Source organism: Sceloporus undulatus, chromosome 1 (assembly GCF_019175285.1).
Source record: "Sceloporus undulatus isolate JIND9_A2432 ecotype Alabama chromosome 1, SceUnd_v1.1, whole genome shotgun sequence".
Taxonomy (NCBI): domain Eukaryota; kingdom Metazoa; phylum Chordata; class Lepidosauria; order Squamata; family Phrynosomatidae; genus Sceloporus; species Sceloporus undulatus.
The window spans coordinates 142,455,738-142,479,435 of NC_056522.1; the positions used below are offsets into that span (position 1 = coordinate 142,455,738).

The window sequence follows — 23,698 nt, forward strand, 5'->3', positions numbered from 1 at the left end:
CATGGCCTTCCCTTGAGGCTGAGAGAGTGTGACTGGCCCAAGTGTAGCATTGGTGGCTCCTGTCATGGCCTTCCCTTGAGGCTGAGAGAGTGTGACTGGCCCAAGTGTAGCATTGGTGGCTCCTGCCATGGCCTTCCCTTGATGCTGAGACTGGCCCAAGCCAGGCCATTCCCTGTAAAAGCAGTCCTAATAGTCATAGGAGGAGCAGCAGCTGGGAGAGAGGCTGAGCCAGGGCAGCGGGAGGCAGGTCGCACTTTGCCCGGGGAAGGGCTGGGTCTTCTGGGTTGAGACTTCAAACAGGTTCCTGCCTTGCTTTCTTTCTTGAATTCTGACTTTCTTCTGCTGCTCCTGGGTTGGGCTCTGAAGAGACTTCTTCCCCAACGTGTTGGAACTGGCCTCCCCGCCCTCAGCGCTCCTGAGACTAGGGAAAGAGCAAGAGGAGCTGTGTTTCAACTTGAAGCCCAGCAGCCCTTGCCTCCGCAACAGATTCCCATGCAGCAGGGAGAGGCTGCTGCTGCTGCTGCTCTTGCTTGCTGCTGGCCAAGGGTCCCTGCCCTGCTCGCCTTTCCCGCCTTTTCTGCCAGGTAGGGGCCTCCTTGGGGAAAGACCCCCTGAGGGGCTTGGGCTGGGGACGGGGAGACTTTGTTGGGGGCTGGAGAAGGCTGGGAGCCTCCAAACTCTACACTTTGGGTGGCTCTGGCTCTTCCTTCCTTCACAGGTTGACCCTCTGCTGCTGCTGTTGTTGTGGTTGACTCATGTCCTCCCCTTCCCACCTTCCTCTCCAGAAGGAATGCCCCAGTGTCCTCCTATGAGGGCTAAAGTGTGGGAGTGGGTTGAGCTCCTGTTTGGGAATGCCTTCCATTTACAGTCAGCCCTCCTTATCCACTGATTGTTTATCCACAGATCCAAGCATCCATGGATTAAAAATATTCCAACAACAAAGTATAAATTCCAAAGAGCAAACCATGATTTTGCCATTTTATTTAAGAGACACTGTTTTGCAATGCCATTGTGTTAAATGGGACTTGACCATCCACGGATTTTGGTATCCACGGAGGGTCTGGAACCAAACCCCACTGTATTTTCTTACATTTTGTGGTGTCTTGGCCTCCTTTGGTTACCCTGACATCTCCAAGACCTCCCTTGCTTGTAAAATGCATGTTTGCGACCTCCTTAGTTGAGTCCATCCATCTAGCTGGCGGTTTCCCTTTCTTTCTACTACTACCGGATCCTTTCCTTAACATGATTGTCTTTTCCAGTGATGCGTGTCTTCTCATGATGTGTCCAAAGTATGACAGTCTCAGTTTTGCCATCTTGGCTTCCAGGGAGAGTTCAGGCTTAATCTGTTCAAGAACCCATTTGCTTGTCTTTCTGGCCGTCCTCAGCACTCTTCTCCAGCAACACATCTCAAAAGCATTGGTTTTCTTTTTATCTGCTTTCTTTGCTGTCCGGCTCTTACATCCATACATGGTGATGGGAATAAAATGGCTTGGATGATTCTGACCTTAGTGGAGTTTATCGCACGGAGGAGATTGGCCATTTATCCTGTGAATATCCCAGAAAAATTGCATAATTGTGCGAAACGGTTTCACACGCCGTCACACAAAACCTGCTATTAAAGTGGTCACAAAGAAGCATTAACGTGCATCTTTGTACTTTCAGGATTTCAGCGACAATGCATTTTTGATATCACTTTAATTTGTGCAATTGTGTACATTAATCATTCACACAGTTACTTTCCATTTTTCGCTTTATTTGTGGGATGCTTTAAATGCACTTAAATCTCTCTGTAATGTTGAAATTAGCCCCAGTGTGATAAACTCCAGTGATCAGTTGTATATCTTTACAGTTTAGGATCTTGTCTAGTTCTTTCATAGCTGCCCTTCCCATTCCCAGTCTCCTTTTTATTTCTAGACTGCAGCCTCAATTATGATCCATGTTTGACCCAATGTACAAGAAATCTTCTAACTATTTCAATGTTAAATTTTATTGTCTAAGTTGAAATTGTGTAGGTTTCTTTATGGGAAATATGTAGGCAGACAGCAGCAACAGTGCCCTGGCCCTGGTTTGAACAGCATGAAAAGGGAAGGGCCCAAGGGTTTGTTGCCCTGAAGTGAGCATCCCATTGAGGTCCATCAAACTGGGTTCATCCCACCCCTGGTGCATCTGTTGTTGTTGTTGTTGTTGTGTCTTCAAGTTATTTCCGACATATGATTACCCTAAGGCAAATCTATCATGAGGGTTTTTTGGCAAATTTCTTCAGAGGGGGGTTTGCCACCACCATCCTCTGAGGCTGACAGTGTGCCTTGCCCCAGGGTCACATCGTGGGTTTTCTTTGCCAAGCTGGGATTTGAACCTTGTTCTCCAGAGTCATAGTCCAATGCTCAAACGACTAAGCCACAACACTGCATCTATACTGTAGAAATAATGCAGCTTGGCACCATTTTAACTGCCATGGTTCCATCCTACAGAATCCTGGGATTTGTAGTTTTGTGAGGCAGCAGAATGCTAAAGACCTTGTAAAACTACAATTCCCAGGATTCCATCGGATGCAGTTGCAGCACTTAAAGTGGTATTAAAGTGCATTATTGATTTTACAGTATAGATGCACTGCCATCCCATCTTATCCCATCCAGGGTGTTGTAAAGAAAAGAAAAGAAAAAAAGTGGTCTTGCAAAACAAGGAATGGTTACAGTATTTGTTTTGTTTTTTAAAATAAAGATATTGTATCTTATGGTACAATAACATGAAGGAGGGGAGAGAAGTGACATTCTGAGTTTGTTTCAGTGCAACAAAGTGAGAAGGGGAGGCATTTTCAGGGCCCAAACTAGGACAGAAAACGGGTTCCCATGTGATGTGTGGCAGAGATATTTGACCAACTGGTAGTTTCTCTCTTGGCCACCTAGGTTGAAAGTAAACAAGATAAGGTCCATAGTCCTTGAAATACCACTGCAGGATTCCTTGTTGTTTTTCCTGTGGAGGAGAATGAGGTTGCTGATAGGAAGTATCTCCAGCTCTTTTCACACAAAACAGAAATTGGTTTCCGTTAAAATTAGTATGGAAAGCAAATGAAAATCCTTCATCGGTTACCTTGTACATCCGGGCTGGAAGCCTAGGTATGATTACAATTTGACATTTTGTTTGGTTTTGTTCTAACCAGTGCAGTTAATCTTTTGGAATTTTGCTTTAGAATGAATTATAACACCCTGCAAGTATGCTTACCTTGGGAGTAAGTCCATTTCAACACAGTGCTTCAGCAATAGGGGTGAAGGGGTTTACTTTTCTTATCTCTTTGTAGTCATCTGAATCTGACTAAGGGGAAAAACAGCAGGGAAGTAAACTGGTTGGATGGCTTACCCTCACATCCCTTTTGTTGTTAAAATCACATCTACCCATCAACTCCCGTTTTCAGAGTGAGTGAAGCTCAAGTTTAAACACACAGATCTACTGCCATTCTGAAAGGCATGTTCATTGAGATTTGGTAATTAAAGACCACATAATTATTATTTTTTTAAAAAAACAACCTTTGATTGATTGTTAGTTGCAGGTATTTGATTTATTATGCTGATGATTGATTTTGCTATATAGTCTTTGCTCAACTTGAAGGCCATCATTTAATCAACAGCTTGAGGTCAGATGGATGAAAATTGTAGGATAAGACAGTGCCACTCTTAAAGACAAGTCAAGGAAATTAAGTTTTGTGAGGCAGTAAATTATTGTCACTAATGAAAAATAGGAGGCTGATGAGAAGTGTATGGCCTTGAGATGTGCACTAAAATTCACAGCAGTTGCTCTATTTTGTTATTTTCCCCTCTCACAGTGTGAGGAATGTTTTGCGTGGGCTTTTTACTTACGTCTAAACCAGAAGTTTATGTGTAGAAGACTTAGTAGACATACTAGTCAGCAACCTGGGCAAATATGATTATCTCTCTGATATGAGTGCTGCACAACCAAATAGTAGTAAAGACTCCACCCAGATACAACAAAGTTCAGTGCCATCCAGGTTTAGCCTACACGACTTTATCCTCACATATTATGATTTGAAAATCTATGTGTCTGATTTATTGAAGGGAATAGAGGAAGAGGTATGAGAGGTCTCAAAAAGTACTCTGTAGCACACAGAACATAGCATCTGGGCACCACATGGACGACAGTGCCTAACTCCTGAGTTAATTAAGATTAATTCATCCCATATACAACACTGGGTTGTAATATTGAATTTGCACTTTTAAGGATTTCATATGTCTCAATACGTACGGAGTAGATAATCGACAGAAGAATATTTCTGTACTAAACTATGACAGGAGACTGTGGTTTTAAAATACATGTTGGTAGGATTTTACTGCAAATTAGTATGTTTAAGTCTGTGGCCTTAGCCAGTTCTTCATTAAATTCAGGTGACATGGAAGGACTTTTCCATTGGTGGTTTGTTCATTTTGACTGAAGTCTTGTTATCCCTGGAAGGATGCCCCCAAGGATACTGGACAGAGCATTTTTCTCTATTTGCAGAAGCCTCCTTGTAAAGCAGCAACACTCTTTTCTTGCTCTGGATGGTGTTGATACTTTGATAACAGTAATGGTGAAAAGGAAGAATTTCAGATGTTGAATTGCAACATGCAGCATTCCTCAGCTTTAGCTATGCTGGCAAGGACTGGTATGAGTTGTAATTCAAAAATATCTGGAGGACTATGCAATTCTAAACCTGGATTGGGAAAAGCTTTGGCCTTCCCATTACTCTGACATGTCCCCAGAATGGGGTAGGGAAACTTGCCATCCCTGGGGCTGGTCTACTTATTTTCCTGCAGATTGGAACTAATGTAAAAAAGGGAATTTGTAAAGTATATGAAAAAGAGGAACTATAGAAGAATGAAAACCACTGTTTCTCATCTGCCAGCATGAGCCTAGCAGGGCAAAGGGATCAGTGGTTCCTCTACCATAGATTCCTTCTCCATTGCTCTAGTTGGACTCCTCTGTTCAACAGAATAGACTTAAGCTTCAAGTGAGACAGTAGGCTAGTGTGTTGAATCGGAAGTTTATACTGTAACACAATCCTCTTCATGTTTAGACAGTAGTATGCCTGCTGTTTGCAGTGGGTTTTGGCTACAACAAAATCCAAAACCAAACTAAAGAGCAATAGCAATTTTATTGACCAATCAAAATGCAGAAAATACATAATGCAAGCTTTTGAAGCTCCGTTGGATTCTACATCAGGCAAAAGATGTTAAAAAATCTTACAGGAGAAGAAAAGTGCCTACATTTTGTATCAGATATTATTTCTGTTGTCAGTGAAGATGGTATATCAATGCAGGCAGAGGCCACTCCCTTTCTTTGCCATGTAGGGACCAGGGACAAAGGGCAATAAAAGACAGATAATAAAATTTCATTGCCATTAGTAACCGAAAAGTAACTTCCCTTGAGGTCCAGGGTGCTTTTTTGAATAAATTGGTAAGATAGTAGGAGATGAAACCTTTTAGCAGAGGTTCACAGTTGGCCCTCAACATTTGTGGCTTTGACTTTTGCAGATTTGATTATTTACAGCAGGGGTAGGCAACCTTTTTGACCCGGGGGCCGGGTTGCTGTCCCTCAGACAACTGGGGGGCCGAAGTCAAAAAATAAATAATTAAAATTTTTTTAAAAAAATTAAATATATAAATAAACTGGGACAAATGTAGGAAAAATTTTTTCCAATGGAGGACACTTTGTTTAAGAAAATGGAGGACATGTGAAAAAATTTGCTGATTTTTAAAAAAATGTTAATATAAATACATGTTTCTGAGGCTTCTATAGACAATTGCCCCCCAAAGGCCCCAGCGGCAATCGGCGGCAGGACCGGGCTGGGGCCAGTCCCAAAGCTTCGCCGGGCCGGATTCAGCCCGCAGGCCGCAGGTTGCCTACCCCTGATTTACAGATTTGATTGATAGGTTCTCTCTAGGAATCTCTAGGTTTTCCAGTGGGACTTTATGGTTAATGTCCCCCAAAGGTCACACTGGAGGACCTAGAGGACACTTCTGTGGGCATTTTTGTAGGTCCTCCAGTGCAATTCTGTGGTCACTTCAGACAGATTTTGACCATAGACTTGTGCAGAAGCACCTAGAGATTCTTAGTGAGGGGTTCTCCCAGGTTAAAAAATAGTTTTTATTTTTCAATTTGGGGTTTTCTCACTTTCATGGGGTCCTGTGCCTCTAATCCCAGTGAATGTGAGGGCATACTGTTTTTAGAACTGGTGTTCTATTATAATTGATACATTGGTGTAACTGTAAATGGATGCTAGATAGTACCACTATTTATTTAATGTCATTCTTGTGCAACACAGGCTGGATCTAAAAAAAGTTATTGTTGCTTAAAGAGGCCTTGTTCTAGGAAGACTTGTATAATCCTCATGGGATATACAGAGGTGTGGAAGAAGCTTAGAAAAAGCTTGGTAGAGATACCAGTACTTTCTTCCTATCAAAACAAAGACTTTAGTCTGTAATCCTGAACAGAAAATCAAATGTTTTTTCTGTTATTGTTGACCAAGCTAAAAGTATTGTATCTGAAAATATCAAGTTAGGTGAGTTTTGGTTTCCCTGGCTTGCTATATTGCATATCAATGGTCTTTGTGTTCTTTATTGTATTCTTGAGGATATCATGGGTTTATGTCAATATTGTTGTAATTGTGTGCCTTCATGTCATGTCTGACTCATGGGGACACTATTGCAGGGTTGTCTGGGGCTGAGAGTGTGTGACTCACCCAGGGTTACTCACTGGGTTTTCATGTTCAAGCAGGGAATCGAACCCTGATCTCTGGAGCCGTAGTCCAAAGTACACATGTAGGCATATCTCAGTTAACAAAGCCTCTGGTAATGAGGCCCCCTTTTAGAAAACTTTCAATGACAACACACACCCTTTTCCTCCTCATCCTCTGTCTCGTCTTCTGAAGATGATGAAGGAAGAAGGGAGAAATACAGAATTTCAGTACAATACAGACAACTACTATTGGCTGTAGTAAACAATGCAATAATGCTTATGATCCTAATGTAGCTTTGTGTACTTAACTGAAAGGCAGGGGAAAGAGCACCTGCTTCCAGGAGCCCTTACTGAGCAGGAAAGAACAGCAAAACAAAAGGGAGAAAGGAGAGCAAATAATTCTCCCTCATCACTACCTCCAGCATGTTAAAAACATAGATCTATAACTTTGGTCACAGAAAAGGAAATCATAAGAAAATTAGAAGTTGGCGAAGGAAAAGGTTATCCCAGGATATACTTAGAAAGACGCCTTCAGGTGATGTTCAGAAGATTCAAAACATTTTTGTCTGCTTCACCTTGTTTCATTCCACAGGTGCATATTGCTAGTTTTGAATTTTAAAAAATGCTGAAGCATGTTGAACTGCTCTTTTTTGTAGAGTAGAGACCTATCCCTATTCTTTTCATGTTATTTCTGTCTCTAGTACAATATTGTCTGTTAAAGAAACAATGCTAGGAACACACCTACTTCATTAACTGAGGTATGCCTCAGTTATACCTGTAACTGAGGTATACCTGTGCACTTAAATACCCTAAAGGCACCAAATCCAGTCTGATCTTGGAAGATAAGCAGGGACAGCCATGGTTAGCACTTTGATGGGAGACCATCAGTGAATACTGTGCTGTAGGCTACATTTCAGAAAAAGGAAATAGCAAAACCACATCTTGAGTATTCCTTGCCTATGAAAACCCTATGAAATCCATGGAGTCACCATAAGTCAACAGATGATTGGAAGACACATTCCCACCTCCCATATTTCTAAGTAGTAATCTGTTTCAGAATCGGATGCTAAATCTATTTGTTTTCTATTAATTTTCATCCTAGTAATAGAATATTCTTATGTCAGGGTTAGACTGTTTGAGGTTTTGCTTTGTTAGCACTTGGAATAAAATGTGAGTGTGACTTTGTTGTTGTATGCCTTCAAGTCATTTTTGATTTATGATGACCCTATCACTCGGTTTTCTGGGACTGAGAGTGTGTGACTCAGCCACGTTCACTCAGTGGGTTTCTAGTGCTGAGTAAGGAATCTAATCCTATTCTCTGAAATCATAGTCCGGCGTTCAAACCACTACACCACTCTGGCTCATGAATGTGGCTATACACGTGTTCATTTCTCAAGTAGTATTTGGTTCACCACTAACAAAGAATTCAGTTGCTATGGAAGAACTTTCCCACATAAAGATGCACTGGCATCAATTTTGGCATTGTTTGTAAGAGTAGTGCTAGTTTTATAATGGGATGGATCCAACCTTAGTCATGCTTGAAGGGGATCAGAGGAATTAAATGGGGATTTGGTTAATTGTGACTAACATGTCCTGTTGAGTTTAGAGGGTCTACTCAGGCATGACTAAATCTGGATCCATTTCCATCTGAGTTCTGAGATCACCCTTTCTTTAAACACCTTTAAGTATCACTCAAGGTTATTTCATACAGATTTCTGCTTTGTCTAAATGTACAGCTTGATCTCCTCCATTTGAATTCCAAAATTACATCTTTCTATATCTCACAGTCTTACTAAATGACCTTGAGATGTGGGATAAAATAAAATTATGTGCTCCAGTGCTAGAGTTGCCAGAGTGGAAGCTGGAGGGGGTTCCTGTACAGTACTTATAACAGTTGTGTGGAAGAGATGATTTCAGGAAGTGACGCTTGTAACCAGATAACAAGCAATACCTGCGGAAATTCCCTCTTTTACACAAGACACCCTCTGCAGTTTATCCTCTGGCAACCCTGTGGTCTACTGACATGTTCAGATTATCTCATTCTGCCGTAAGGCACTAATTTCTTAAACTTTCTGTAGGACTTACTGAAAACGTGCTTATTTCTGCAACACCATCCATTTCAGACATTTGCCCTCACTGTCTAACATTAATGTGATTACATTTGTGTCACTAATAAATGTGGTAAAGGTACAGTGAGGTGAATGGCTTGAATTAGAAAGAAAAACCCAAAAAGTGAAATAGAAGAAAACAAATTCATAAACCTTACGTGCGCGTATTAGGAACTGGTATTCCTCCTCCCCCAAAGCTTCATTATTTTAAATAGGAAAAGAACCTTATTTCCTGGCAAAGAAACACTCAAATGAGAAGATAAACTTAAGTTTCTTTTAAACACCATGTGTCTTGTGTGAACAAGCAGGCGGAATAATTGACTGGATTTTATGGAGCTCCTTTGCCAAAATCTCTCCAGTTTCACACCCACTATTTGAACCACAATATATTCATGAAGGGTGGAGAAGCATGAAGAGTAAATTGAACAGCATTGGTGACTGCACAGTACAAAGCAAGGCAGGGTGATATAACAAAGAACAGTACTAGAATAAATGTAAATGTAAATCTTAAAGTGCAATAAATAAAAAGGTGAAACAATTAAAAAAACACTTTCAAAGTGACCATGTACCAAAATGAAGTCGAAGGTTTTCATGGCCGACATCCATAGTTTTTTGAGGGTTTTTCGGGCCAAGTATCTGTTGGCTGTAGCTCATTTATGTGTGGATGTGTATATATTTGTGCATGCATTTAGATTAATTGTCACAGAAAAATAATAATACATGTATATAGCATATATATAAAACACTTTAAAATCTTCAAAATGTTTTACATGCATTATCTTAATAACTCTTATAACCATGCTTGAGGATAAGTCAGTATTATTGTCCCCAATAAGGAGATGGGGCACACAGCTAAAAGACAGTAAGCTCCCTAAAACAATGTGGTTGGCACATTTTAAAGTACTCTATTTGTAGAGACAGCTTTGGAGCAGACCAGAATGAGTACCATCTCAGACAGGAGATTGCTTGAATGTGAGTGTGTATGATTTGGAGGATCTACCATTTCCATTTGAATTTGCTGTTGTTGTCAAGTCAGTTTTGACCTATGATGACCTTATCCTGAAAATTTAGGTATGTGGTTCTCTTGATTGAGGTTAGCCACTTGTAATGTGGTTTTCCTCTTTTCTTTCTATCTTCCACTTTATCAAGCAATATCATCTTTTCTAATAAGTAATGCCATCTCATGATATGACCAAAGTATGATAGCATCAGTTTGGTCAAGTTAGCTCCTAAGGCTTCATTTGCTCTATTGTTTATTTTTGTAATCCATGGTATCCACAGAACTCTCATTTCAAATGAGTTGGTTCTTTTGGGGTTTTTTATTCCAGCTTGCATAACTGTACATAGAAATTGGAAATACTATGATATGGTATTCAATGATATGTCTTTACACAAGAGGATCTTATTTTGATCCATCACAGCTACCCTTCCAAGTTCTACTCTTCTGATTTTTTTTAACTGTACTCTCCACTTTGATTAGTGTTGAGTCAAGGAATAGAAAGTCTTTGACTTTGACATCATCCACTTTAAAGTTATGCAGATCGTCCATTGTTATTATTTTTGTTTTGTTTTTTACTGTTCACCTCTTTCTTGCTAAATTGTTGTTCCAAATCTTTGCTATTTTCTGCTTATCTTATTTTGATCTTATTTTTTAAATTTTTTTTTTTTATTCTTATTTTCTGCTTCAGAGCCATGGTTAAATGCCAGTACTGCAGTCAAAACTTTGTGAGTTTGATTCTGCAGGGCTCCAGGTTGACTCAACCTTCCATCCTTTTGTAGGTTGGTAAAAGGAGTACCCAGTTTGTTGCGGGCAAACTTTGTAAACTGCTTAGAGAGTGCTTAGCACTATAAAATGATATAGTGGTATTGCTATTGCTATTAATTGATTACACATCAAGACAGTCAAATATTGTGGCACACCTATTTCTTTATGAGTGACCATAGTTTTTCATGAACTAAACAATCAAATGCTTTGTTATAACCTATAAAACAAATGGTGATTTTCTTCTGAAATTCTTTTGTGCACTCCCTTCTCCAATGCATGTTTGCAATATGATCCATAGTGCTTCTTCCTTTTTCTCGAACACAGCTTGGAGATTATGTATTTTTTACTCTATATATGGGAAATATCTTTGTGTTTCCAGCTTGTGAGTTATTGATTTGTTTTCCATATTTGTAGGCAGATTTTAGTTAGAGTCTTTCTCTGTAGTGTGAAATAGCTCTATTGTTATTTTTTACTACAGGATGTTATATGTTTATTTATAATTGCTGGCTTATGTTATTATTCTGCATTGATACTTTTTAAAAATAGCTTGGTAGATCTGCAAGTATTATTTTGATCTCAAAGGCGAGGTTGTTTCTTACTGCAGTATATGACATGTGGTATTTGAAAGCTGGAGTTTGCATGCACTGGCATTTGAATGCCATGTCTTTAATTTTCTATGAGATTTAGTTGATTTAATTTTCTATGGCTGCATTTCATGAAAATAAGGAACTGTGGACTAGAAAGAAAGAACCAATTCAGGTTGGCCTAAAATGTCTAGTGGATTTAATCAGATATGAAGTAAGGTCTACTTGGTAGCCACTTTGCAACTGAAATCTAGATGAGGCATGTCTTTGCTGTTTTTCACCCCATATTTTGTGAAGATATGGGAAATTTACTTTAAAATATATTAAGGTGAACTCCCTGTAGCTGGGGGATTGAAAATCAAATAAAGCAGTGCTATAATTTTCCTTTCATATTGGCATTTTAAATACAATATTAATGAACACTTTGGAAATATTTATGACAGACTTGTTCTGAAATATTATTTTGGAATAATTCAAACTTGTTAGACTTTGTTTTGAATACGTATCATAGGTCATTGCCCACATATAAATAATCACCATCTTCAATGAAACTATTGAATTTAATTTCCCTGGAAAACATTTTCATATTTGAAATGTAATTATTGCTTTCTGGATATCCTTTTTCACCCTCTTGTGTATTACTGCTTTGCTCATGCATAAATACATATAAAGTAACATATATCAGAGTTAATATTCTGTCAACTTTTTATTATGTCTTAATATTTAGAATGGTGTAGTGGTTTGAGCAGTGGACTAATATTCTAGAGACCACGGTTCAAATCCACTCAGCCATGCACACCTACTGGATGATCTTTGGGAAGTCACACCAAAGGAGCACCGTAAAGCCCGTGGTGTGGCAGCTATGGTGCTCTTTGTAGGGTGCAAAAAGAAGCCACTTTTTGTGGCTTCTTTTTGTGCTGTGGAAAGGCCAGATCAGGTCTGTGACGTACGGTTGCTTTGGCCCCAGTCTGGTTCTAAAAGAGGCAATCTGCACAGCCCCTAAGACACACTGAACTAAATGGTATATACTTTTGAACAGATATGAACTGTATTATGCTGTATGGTAGAAGGAGCTGTACTAATGTGAGCTGATGTTGCACTTTTGCCAAGGTGTTGTATTTCTACATCTGAGCAATTTTAAGTGTGATGGTGTTTTGTATAGGTACACTTCAGATAACAAAGTAGATGTGATCCCAGGCATTACTTGTTTAACAGAGAATAGGTTTGTATATCACAAAAAAGAGGAGCAGCTCAACATGGTCCAGTATTTTTTTTTAAAAAGTAAATTAATAGTATGCATACATGAAATGAAACAACCAAGTCAGGGGATGAAAACGGATTATCCAGATCCATGTCAGTCTGGTTTCAGGCCTGGTTATGGGACAGAAACTGCTTTGGTCACTTTGGTGGATGACCTACACAAGGAACTGGACAAGAGGAGTGTGTCCCTGTTGGCTCCACTGGACCTCTCAGTGGCTTTCAATACCATCAACTATAATATCCTTCTAAATCGCTTCTCTAGGATGGGGCTTGGAGGTACTGTTTTACAGTGGCTGTGTTCATTGTTGGAGAGTTGCTCTAAGAAGGTGGTGCTGAAGATTCCTGTTCGACTCCCTGTCCGTTGGCCTTCCACTTTTCTTATGTTTTCCATTTTGGTGTCCAGATTTACAGAACCTTTTAAAAAAAACCTGCTGGGGATAACAATAGCCAGGACTATAGTTTTTTGTGGGTTTTTCAGGCTATGTGGCCATGTTCTAGCAGAGTTTTTTTCTAACGTTTCGCCAGCATCTGTGGCTGGCATCTTCAGAGAATGCTTTGCCAGGACATTTCTATACCACATATCAGTGCATTTAAGCACTCCCTAAGTGCTTTACAAAGTGTAAGCTAATTACCCCCAAACAAGCTGGGTAGTCATTTTAGCAACCTCAGCAGGATGTAAGCCTGAGTTGAGCCTGAGCCGCATAACAATCTTATGTTTTGTCAGTGAGTGGCTTACAATACAGGCATTTCATCACTGCGCAGCGTTATTTAGTTTTCCTTTTTCTCTCTGTGCTACTATTAAGGCATTCTTAGAAGGAATTCTGGAGACAGCGTATTATTATTAAAACAGAATCCTGTTGTTTCCCAGCTCAAACGTTTATTGAATTCTTCACTTCAGAAATGCTCTTGCAACTCAATATTGAAATTCTGTGTTTCTCCAGCCCATCTTCACCACATCCCAAGGTTGATGCTACTAAATAATAATAATAATAATAATAATAATAATAATAATAATAATAATAATAATAATAATATCCATTTAGCAAGAGAACAGGGAAGCATAAAAAGACTTTGTAAAAAGGAGCTTCTTTGCCAGAGGCTTTGTTAACTAAGTTATGCAGGTGTCTGTTTGGCTAATTGCTTGGTAAATTCATTCTTATGTTGGCTCATGGAACGGTGGGACTTGGCTTAGGTGTGAAAACAGTGAATTCCAACTATTCACTACAGAGGCATTGAGGATTACAGATCACAGCTACATAAATTGGGATGTTATTTGTTGATAGTGTGTGAAGATATGGGATGACGTGCTGTCTAGTTCTGTGGATTCATTATTATTTTAAAGCATTCCCTGGCTATATTTAGAGATTTAATTTGGCTGAGCAAATAGAACCTGAATCCAGATAAAATTGTGGTCATGATGGCTGACACCACAATGTGATAGGTTTTAATAATGGGTAAAAATGTGGCTGGTGTTCCCTAAACCTCCTGGTGATAAGGCTGCTTTTTCTCTCCTAGCTTAAAGAATCATGGTTTGATTACCATAACATGTTTTTGGTTGTGCCTTCATGTCACACACTGTATCTTTAATTGCCCTGAGAGATCATGACAGCTGCAGTTGGTACAGAATGCAGACATTTGCTGTGCTTAGATGTAGCTCTCAACCAGAGTGAGGAACTGTGGCCCTCCAGATTCTCTTAAATATCCAGCTCCCACCATCCTGGTCATGTATCTCAGCCACTGGCCGTGTTGGCTGGGGCAGATTGGTGGGCCTTCGGCTGTTGGTCTGTGACCTAGAATTAAGCCAGAGTCACTGCTATTTACCAGCTAAGGATCAACGAATGAAAGGAACTAAGCCAGTGAATAAACATCTGTACTAGAGGAACTATAATTTAAACCCCCTTTTTTCCTATAGATTTACCAAAGAATCTGTGCTTGTGAAGGTTTATTGGTGTGATTGCCTTGCTCACTAACCGACTTCACTACATATTCAAGAAACCCTTGCAGGGCATGCAACCATCCATGCCCAGCAGCCCAGTGTGCTCATGTACAAATGCCACTAAGCTCCATATTACTGACACTGCTACCTTTTTTAAATCAGGAGAAGGTATAGCACAATTCTGATTGGCAGGGGGAGGGTAGTGACTATAGTGTTCCATGGAAGAGGATTTAGTCCTATCCAGATAGGACAACTTGACCAAATTTCTTACCAGCTTCTTTCCTCATCTACAGCATTTTCTAAGAATGTAAAAATCAGAACTGTAATTAACTTCACGAATGAAATATTGCATAAAATCTAGCATCTAATGTCAGTAATACACTTAACTCTAATAAACGACCAACCAATTATCTTTTTTCAATTTAGTTTCTTGTTGAAATATTAATTGAAATGCTGGCATGTTTTAAATAGTCCTTTGAACCTCTGCCTTCCGCTGACACACTAAAACGTAAAAATAATAATAATCCTAGGCCCATGCCTGATACTTCACTACTTTGAAGGTCTGGCTAGGACTTTTTTATAACAGCAAAAGCTCTACTTGTTCAAAAAGCCAGCTCACTACAGATAAAATTTGCTGGTTTCAAGAACAGGGTGGATACCTATCATCACTTTGCTGATTCAGTATTTGAATGAAGGTGTGGGAGAAAAACAATTCTTCAGAGTTGGTGTATTAATTATTCATGGAAGTTGTGTGGGTTGATAGTGGATGCAAGCAGAAAGTGGATTAGATCAGCATGGGAAAACCTGGTAGATAAAGAGCGGAGCTTAGTAAACTCACAGGCAGGTTCTGTGTAACTGGAAATGAGGTGTGTATCTTTTCTATAACCAGTGTATACAAAAGCATGAGAGTGAAGGAAGAAGATGATGAGCAAGGACTGAATTTTGTAGCCCAGTTTTGTGCATATCTCATCAAATTCAGTGAGGCTTAACTTTCAGATAAGTGTGTTTAGAGCCTTAGGAAGGTTTCCCCTTTTACTACTTAAGTGGAATTCTCAAAGTAACAACAGAGATCAGTGTGTTTTAAAGAAAGAAAGAAAAAACATATTAGAATATACAAGCTAAATAGGGTATATTGTGGATCTGGACTCACTCATTATGAGGCACTATGGGGGAGGACCAGCCTTTGTTTATGTATTTATTTCAAGGATTTATATCCTGCCTTTCTCCCACAATAAGATTCAAGGTGAGTTATAATAATTTAAAAAGAAAATATTTTTAAAAGCCAGAACCCACTGCAGTTTCTGAACAGTTTCCAAGGGCAGCCCCACGTAGAGTTCATTACAATAGTCCAAATGGGATATAATCAAGGTGTTTGTCACCATAGCCAGATCCAACTTCTCAAGGAAAGAGTGGTGCTGGCACACTAGTTTTAATTGTGCAAATGCACTCCTGGCCACAGCTGAAACCTGGGCATCCAGGCTCAGATCTGAATCCAGGAGCACACCCAAGCTGCAAACTTGAGATTTTAGGGGAAGTGTAACCCCATCCATCGCAGCCTTAATCTCTATTACGTTATAGCATTATTACTTTCACATTTGTAAGGTCTGAATAAAGATCTAGTTGAATCTGGAAGAAGAGGCTACCACCTTGGTTGAATCCACACTGCATAAATAATGCAGCTTGACACTGCTTTAATTGCCATGTCTCATTGCTGTGGAATTCTGGATTTGTAGTTTTGTGAGGCACCAGAGCTCTCTGACAGAGAATGCTATATATATCACAAAACTACAAATCCCAGAATTCCATTGCATTAAGTTGTGGCAGTTAAAATGGTGCCAAACTGCATTATTTCTGCAGTGCAGCTGCACTCCTCACCAAAGAAGTTGGTAAAAGAAGAACTTGGCACTGTATCCAGTTGGGCATTCAAGTCCTGCAATGAATCCAAGAACACTTCATGAATAAAAGCTTGACTCACTAAATCCTCTCAGTAAAAGAATCCAATCAATTTAGGAATTATGGCCTCAGAGAAAGGCTGGACTGGATGCGGCCTGTTTTCCTGTGGAGGAACACTGCACTATGCGGCATCCCTCCACCCCAAAAAGATTTGTGACATAAGCGATACAAGGTAACGTTTATACGCAGTGCGTTGCTTACATCAAGATGGTGGCTCCCCGGGGCCGCCATTAGGGTTCCGGAGCATGTGGATGCTGCGTGCTCCAGAACCCTAGTATCGGCGGCAGCACAGACCTTTTGGCCCATCTGTCTCAGGCCAATGTAACTAAATAGATAAACCTGTGGGACTTCACAGTATCATATTAAGGAATGTGATAACGTAGATTCCTTGTGTTCATTCTCTGGTACCTCCTCAGTGGCAATGAGCAGAAAATACCCAAGAGCATTTCAGGCCTGTGAGGGCATTTCAGAACCAGCAGTGTTAAACATGGATTAGGAGATTACAATTAGCTTCCCTTAGCACTTTTGAATTAAAAAAAATGACAAAAGCACAAATGGAATTTTAGAACACTGCATGTACCAAACCAGACTGTTTGGGATGTTGAAGATCCCCAGGTGTGTGAAGATCATTCCATATATCTTTCTGTTCCTAAACTGCCCACCTTTTCCTTCCAGTAAAATATATCAGTGTTAGCCTTTCAAAAATGCCTTGTATATTTTCTGTCCTGTCCTCCAGCAGGGCAGTGCCAAAATATTCCCAAACTGACCTTGTCTGTCAGCAGTATTTCAAGTCAGGCATGAGAACAGAGAACAGTTCACATATTTTTATTCACATCGTGCTGTTCGTAGGACCAGTGAAGACACATGATGGTCAAGCAGTGGTAACAACTTGTACTGACACAAGTCAAAAGACAGCATCTGTTTCAAGGAACCCACATGAAGCATACTCTGTTCTGAAGGAGAACAACCTGCAGAACTTCCTGAAGAAGAAGAAGAAGAGTTGAACTTTAGCTTTGAGACTAGTGGCCAAGCTAGGTCACCTTTTCTTTTGTGATCACACATCAATTAGTGTGTGATCACTCTCTCATAAATGTTTGTCTGAAATCATTGAAGGCATGATTCAAGGCCACTCAGAAGTATCCAAGTACCATCTAGGGGACTGTCACCTTAAGATTCCTCTTACTATTACCTAAGCAACTCGATCTGGACAGTTACTGGCCTCCATGTTTAGTTAAGCTTGGCCTGCCCTTATTGTCAGTGGCCTTAATCACTCTTAGGTGGTAGTATTCTGATCGACAGGATGATGTGGAGGTTAAAGTGAATTGGCTTAGGTTTGTGAGCCAGTTTTGATAAAATAATATTGAGATTGCCTATGAGTTTTTCAGCAATATTTCACTCATTGCTAATTACTGTATTCACATTTTGAAAAAGCCATGAGCGAGGATCGAAATGACTAGGCTGTCATATAATAAAACTTGCTTATCTGTTAAAACGTTAGTGATAAAATAACAGATTATCTTCTCTTTTTATGCTTTTTAAACAGATCTGAAAACAGCTTACATGTTGTTATACATATTTTAACCACTGTGCATCTGTTTTTATTTTAGGTATACTCCACAGTTCATGAATGGAAGTCTGAGAACTCTTGCCATTAAGTAGCTGTGAAAATGGAAACCTCATCTCTGTTGTCATCTTTGCATGATGAATGTAGATCAGACAACTATCTTGAACCACACTACAAGGAATGTTACAGACTTGCCATTGATGCACTTATTGAAGGTGGTTCAGAGGCTTACCAAGACTTTCTTGCCAAGGAAAGATGTTCCGAGTTTCTGGCAGATGATGAGATTAATTACATATTAAACACTGTTCAGAAACTCCCCCAAAACACAGTTTATGCTACTGACAATACAATTGATGATACCTCTTCATCAGGAACGTATTGGCCTATGGAATCAGATGTGGAAGCTCCTAACCTTGATTTGGGTTGGCCTTATGTGATGCCTGGGATTTCTGGTGGTACAAATATTGAGTTGCTCTTCCATCCTCCACGGATACAACCATTTACAATAAAAGAAACCATTCGAAAGATGATAAAAGAAGCAAGAAAGGTAAGTAGTTTCAACGATTAAAAAGAATGCCCACTTTTGGAAGTTCAGATCTAACATAATTTTTATGGGAAATTTTTATCTACCAGTTTGCTTGAAGCTTTTACACACAAATGGTGAGTTTCTGTGAAAGACCTATGAGGTCCATAATAATTTCAAGGGAACATTTTAAAATATTGACAAGAAAAAATGTAAATGATCAATGCATATAACTGGAAGGGGGGAGTTACCAATTTAATTTTCATTTTTTTTAATTTGCCCTGGAGAGAGGAGTGATTTAGATAAAAGGAGAAGAAATCTAAATTTTTGAGCCCACAATAGTAATTCCCTGAGTTGTGAATAGATGCTTTTGGGCTGCTCCACAACATAGAGGGGAAGTGGAAACTTTTCAACAAACAGCAGTGCTAGGAGCGGAAGTATGCTGCTTTTATACAAAGGAAATTATATTGGGAGCTCCAAATTGGCCCCACACTTCTTTATTTTCCTGAACTATGGAAAGTACCTGTACATCTTGTTAATTTCCATGGGGGAAACATGTGTTTCTCAAGCAGTGCAATCAATGGGATGTTCGTTTGATTACAGTTGGTGGAAGATAAAAGCAATCAGCTGAAACATAGCAAGAGCTGAGAAGGCTGTACTCTTCATATGTTTTGGTATTCATTCTGTTTTGCTGGTCCCTGATAAGGTATATGAATGGTAATTTCGGAAGGAACAAATGTCACTGTATTCAGATTGGTATTAATAACAGTTAACTCTAAAAGCTGCACAATTGCACTGGCAGTGGCTGTTCAGCTTTGGCTTTGCAACTGTATTTATTTAATTTATATCCCTGGCACAGGGTGCCTGCTTCAAGTGTCTGTATTTCAGGTATTTGAACTATTATAAACAACTGTATGTTTGTTTTGGTAAAATGCAATAAATTATTGGTATAACTAGCTAGTACAACAAAGACTTAGAGGTTTATTGCACACCTACCCCCACTCCGTTATGGGAACTGGAAGGGGACTCTTGGGGCTGCGCGCGACCTGGAAAAAACAGATTTTATCACACAGCGAATTGTCCTCAAAATGGCCCCATTCTGTCCCCCGGCACCAAGCCATCCCCATTCAGTGCTTAGGGGTGCCATTTTCCTGAGTCGGAAGACTTCCGACCAGAACATTAAACACCATTTTGGGGCCATTTTGAGGACAATTCGCTGTGCGATAAAATCCATTTTTCCAGATCACACGTGGTCCCAAGAGTCCCCTTCCAGTCCCCATAACGCAGGAAAAAAGGTGTGCGATAAACTTCTTACTCAAGGAATAATGAAGTGTGTATTTTTTTTTCTTTCTTCCACTGTATTGTTTTTCTTATGTTTAGTCCTCCCTTAGTCCACTTGATGTAATATTTTAAAAGACAATGCCACATCCCTTTCTTATGTGTTGTTACAATATGAGCATAACTTTCTCCCTTCCTTTCCTCCTTTCCTTCCTCCCACAAGATTTTAGTTTGTTTCATGGGGGGGGGGGGTGATAGTGAACAAATATGGCTTCATTGTCATGATGCAATTAGATCTTTCTGGTGAATACATGAAAACTCGGTGAGAACAGAGTGGATTGAGTCATTATTTATTTAGATCATTGCCATTAATTTAAGAGAACAGTGAGTGGCAAAATCGTCTTATGCTATGACATTAAGATCGTTGATCATTTTGACTGTAATTTGAGTTAATGCTTCATCTTAAAAACAGAGAAGGAGATTTTTTTGAGTCTTGTACCTTACTATCCATTTATTAGTGGCTTAGATTTATAGGTCCCTTGAGTTTCATAGCAGCACACTAGTAAACTATGTAAATAACACATCTGGGTTTTTTTTGGAAAGTTCTTCAAATGATTCAAAAGCCCTTTAAACCAGCAAAATTTCTTTCTTAGTAGAGCACATGTAATGCAATGTAAGGTAAACTATAGCATATTTGCAAGCCAATATCTATTTTATTCTGTGTACTATGTTGACCTCTCCATCCCAATAATTTAATGTAATCTATAAATTGGCGCCTTTGAGGAAGCTTAAGAAGGCCTAGGGTTGTCAAGGATGAAGACTGGAAGTTCAGTTCATTTTCTCCATCTGTGAGGGCCTTCTCCTCTGAAGCTGTAATCAGTGTAATTAGTGGAGGAAAATTAGTTGAAACATTTATTCCTTGATTGTAAATTGCATATATGAACACTCTTCTCTGTCCTAAAATTTAAACAAATTATGCTTTTATAGAAGTCAGATAAAAGAGATGGCATCCATTGTGGAAAGTTAAAGAAAAATAATATGAAGGAGACTCCAGAAGGATTTTTTTTTTTTTGTAAAAACAAGAACCGTGGTAGTAGATTAAATTAATAAATTTCTACTTATTCTACATATTCAACAAAAATTATTTTTACATGTTACTTTTGGACAAGGCCCTTCAATAACTAGAACTCCAGTACTTTGAAACAAAATGACTGCCAATAGCAATTAAATAATTAATTGATATAAAAACAAATAGATAATTCGGTTGGAAATAGCCATATTAGTTTTGGTCAGTATTCATACGGGTATTGAATCATCTTTGAGACTGGGAGAAAGAAAGAAGTTGGGAGCATATGCTTTCAACAAGGCAATATAAAAAGTTATTACTGCTGACCTGGACGCTCCTGAATATTATCCATTATTTTCTTTTTCATGGCTGAAAAGCAAGCACAAACTTGAGCTTCAATATATGGAAATAATAGGCATTTTACAAAGACTGAATGAATAGGACTCTGAGTGCTGCACCTAGTGCAGTTTCACAAATGCTGCTGCCTGTGCAACTATAGGTCATGTAGATCATATCTTCAAAACCTGATCCAGCTTGCAGAAACACATCCCTCCTTTCTGAAAACCATTTGAAAATGGATTGCAGGTCACCCAGGGATTAGATAGATATGAGAGTGAGCTGTCTTCACATCATCTATATAGAACATTCTATGCAAAGTTTGAAAACAGTGGCTGGACTGCCATGTTCATGATGGGTGCTGTTATTTCCATCCTTTTTCAGAAACTAATATTCCAATGGAGAGTTATTTCACAAAAACAGTGGATGAGACAAGGGAACGGGGTCACCTCGAAGATTTACCTCTTTTTAAAGGCAACTCTCAGTTGAACAACAAAGATATTAGAACTTCTGCTGCGGCTGTTATCATTATCATTTCATTTTAGTTACACTTTGTATTTTCCTGAAAGCTTGGGCTCAACTTGTAAAAAAAAATAATTACTGTACAGTTATTACTGGTATATCAAAGGAAGTCAGGAACAAGAATCTATGTGTTATGATTGGGAAATCTTTTTAAAAAATCCATTTAAGAGAAAACATAAAGCTCTACAAATGACAAATAAACATAAATTGATATATCCATACTTACTCTATCCATTCTTTACTTTGGTAGAACTATTGCCTATATAGGTAGAATCTCAGACTCTGCTTGTTCCAATAAGAGTATTACTTAATGAGCCCCTAAAATGCCAAGTTCTAAACAAACTGAAATTCCTAGCCTCTGTTGCTTTGAAATGTACAATTGCATATTGCCATTAAGATGGAAAGTACAGTAATAATCTTTCAAATAAAAACTGTCTTTTGCATAGACATCTGCACTGTACTGTTGTGTTGTGTTGTGCTGTATGACAACATTCTATAATTCAACCATTAAGCCTTTCTTTTCCTGATAGGATTAAATAGAATTTGATTGGCTATTTTATATGAGTGTAAGGGTTGTAATTTGATGCATAAACATAACCTCCTTTAGTTTTACAGATTGACTGCTGGGATATCCACATGTGGCAGTCAACATGTAGCATATCATTGTTCTATAAGTAATGGAAAAACAGCCATAATTTGTTTGAAACATTCCTTAATAATAGAGGGAGTGGATTCAGCTCTCGTTCCAGGCTTGCAATTTTCTTGATAGTAATTATAATCATGGTCCAACATTGTTTTATAGAGAACACTACCACAAAATAGGCTATGGACAAAATGTCCTACTTTGATTTCTGTGTATAGCTTAGAGACCATTGGAATTTTAAAAAAGATGTTTTGATAAGAGGGTGATACAGCTGTAGAAATCTTGTAGAAGTTCTCCTGTGGATTCTCATCTAATATATAGTACATTCAAATATATCTGCACAATTCTGTTTCTGGTAATCTAAGGAAAAGGAAATATCTTTCGGAAATATTTTCCTTGTAACAGCTGCAACTCTCCCCAAACAAGAAATGAGTGGCTCGCTCCATTTCCCCCCATTTCTTTTGTTATTTTCCTTAGGATCTGAATATGGTTATCATCAATAGATGTGAGGAAAGCATTCCTAAATATCTGATACCTATTAGTTTGCTTTTTCATCGCATTTCTCCCCATGTCCTCTTCTACATTAATGGAAATCATTTCTGTTATTGCAGGGTTAATCTTATATCCTGAAGCTTTACCAAACAATCCTAACATTTAGCCATTGGAATTTCTTAATACAAATATGATGTTGTCTGTACACAACATAAATTTGATTTTACCCTTGTTTACCTTACAGTATGTTTTATCTTGCTTAATCTGTTGTGTCATGGTGTATTCAACATGCATATGCTGAGTAGTAATGATGAAAAAGGACAACCTTATCTACCTCTATGTTGTAATGTTATTAAAGGGAGCAAAATGTCACCAGTCAGTATTTTAGCAATTGGGGCTGAATAAATAAGTTGAAGAAAACAAGGAAAAAGGTGGCCAGATCCAAATATTTTCAGAATAGAAGCGACAAACTTGCATTCAGTGAAGTAAAAAGATTTCTGCACATCAGTGTTAGAAAGCAGACTAATATAATAATAAGATTTGTATAAATGTAGTTACATTCTTACCATCTTAATTGTGTATAGGCCATTTTTCTGTCTTACGGTCTACATATTTACTGTTGCCAATGATTATTCTATTTATTGACTATACCATGAGACTTTCTTTGAAGTTTAATATGACATTTCATATTGACCCTTTGACAGTGTAATATTGCCAAGAAAGCAAACCCAAGAATGGGTTTATCATACCTGGTTATTAAGTGGTGTACAGTTCTGATCTTATTGAGCTTCACATCAGTTTTATTTTCTTCTTTTAGAAATGTTGCTGTATTTGTATGGAATAAACACACACTGAATATATAGCACACATAGCATCTAGAATATGCTGATGCATATGTAGATTAGATGCAGTTTATAATTTTGCAAAGGCAGGATTACAGAG

General features: G+C 38.7%; 1 protein-coding gene across 2 annotated transcripts in view; it reads left to right on the forward strand.

Moving 5' to 3' along the window:
• The first annotated feature begins 282 nt into the window (after positions 1 to 282).
• FAM83B (family with sequence similarity 83 member B) overlaps positions 283 to 23,698 on the forward strand; it is a 65,936-nt gene continuing 42,520 nt past the window's right edge. Inside the window, exons 1-2 of one of the 2 annotated variants that reach the window (XM_042447037.1) lie at positions 283 to 584; positions 17,940 to 18,443. In XM_042447037.1, the coding sequence (XP_042302971.1) occupies positions 18,000 to 18,443 (444 nt within the window). In that variant the 5' untranslated portion in view covers positions 283 to 584; positions 17,940 to 17,999. Of the gene's footprint in view, positions 585 to 2,986; positions 3,117 to 17,939; positions 18,444 to 23,698 lie in introns of those variants that run through there. The other variant, XM_042447035.1, reaches the window with a different exon arrangement.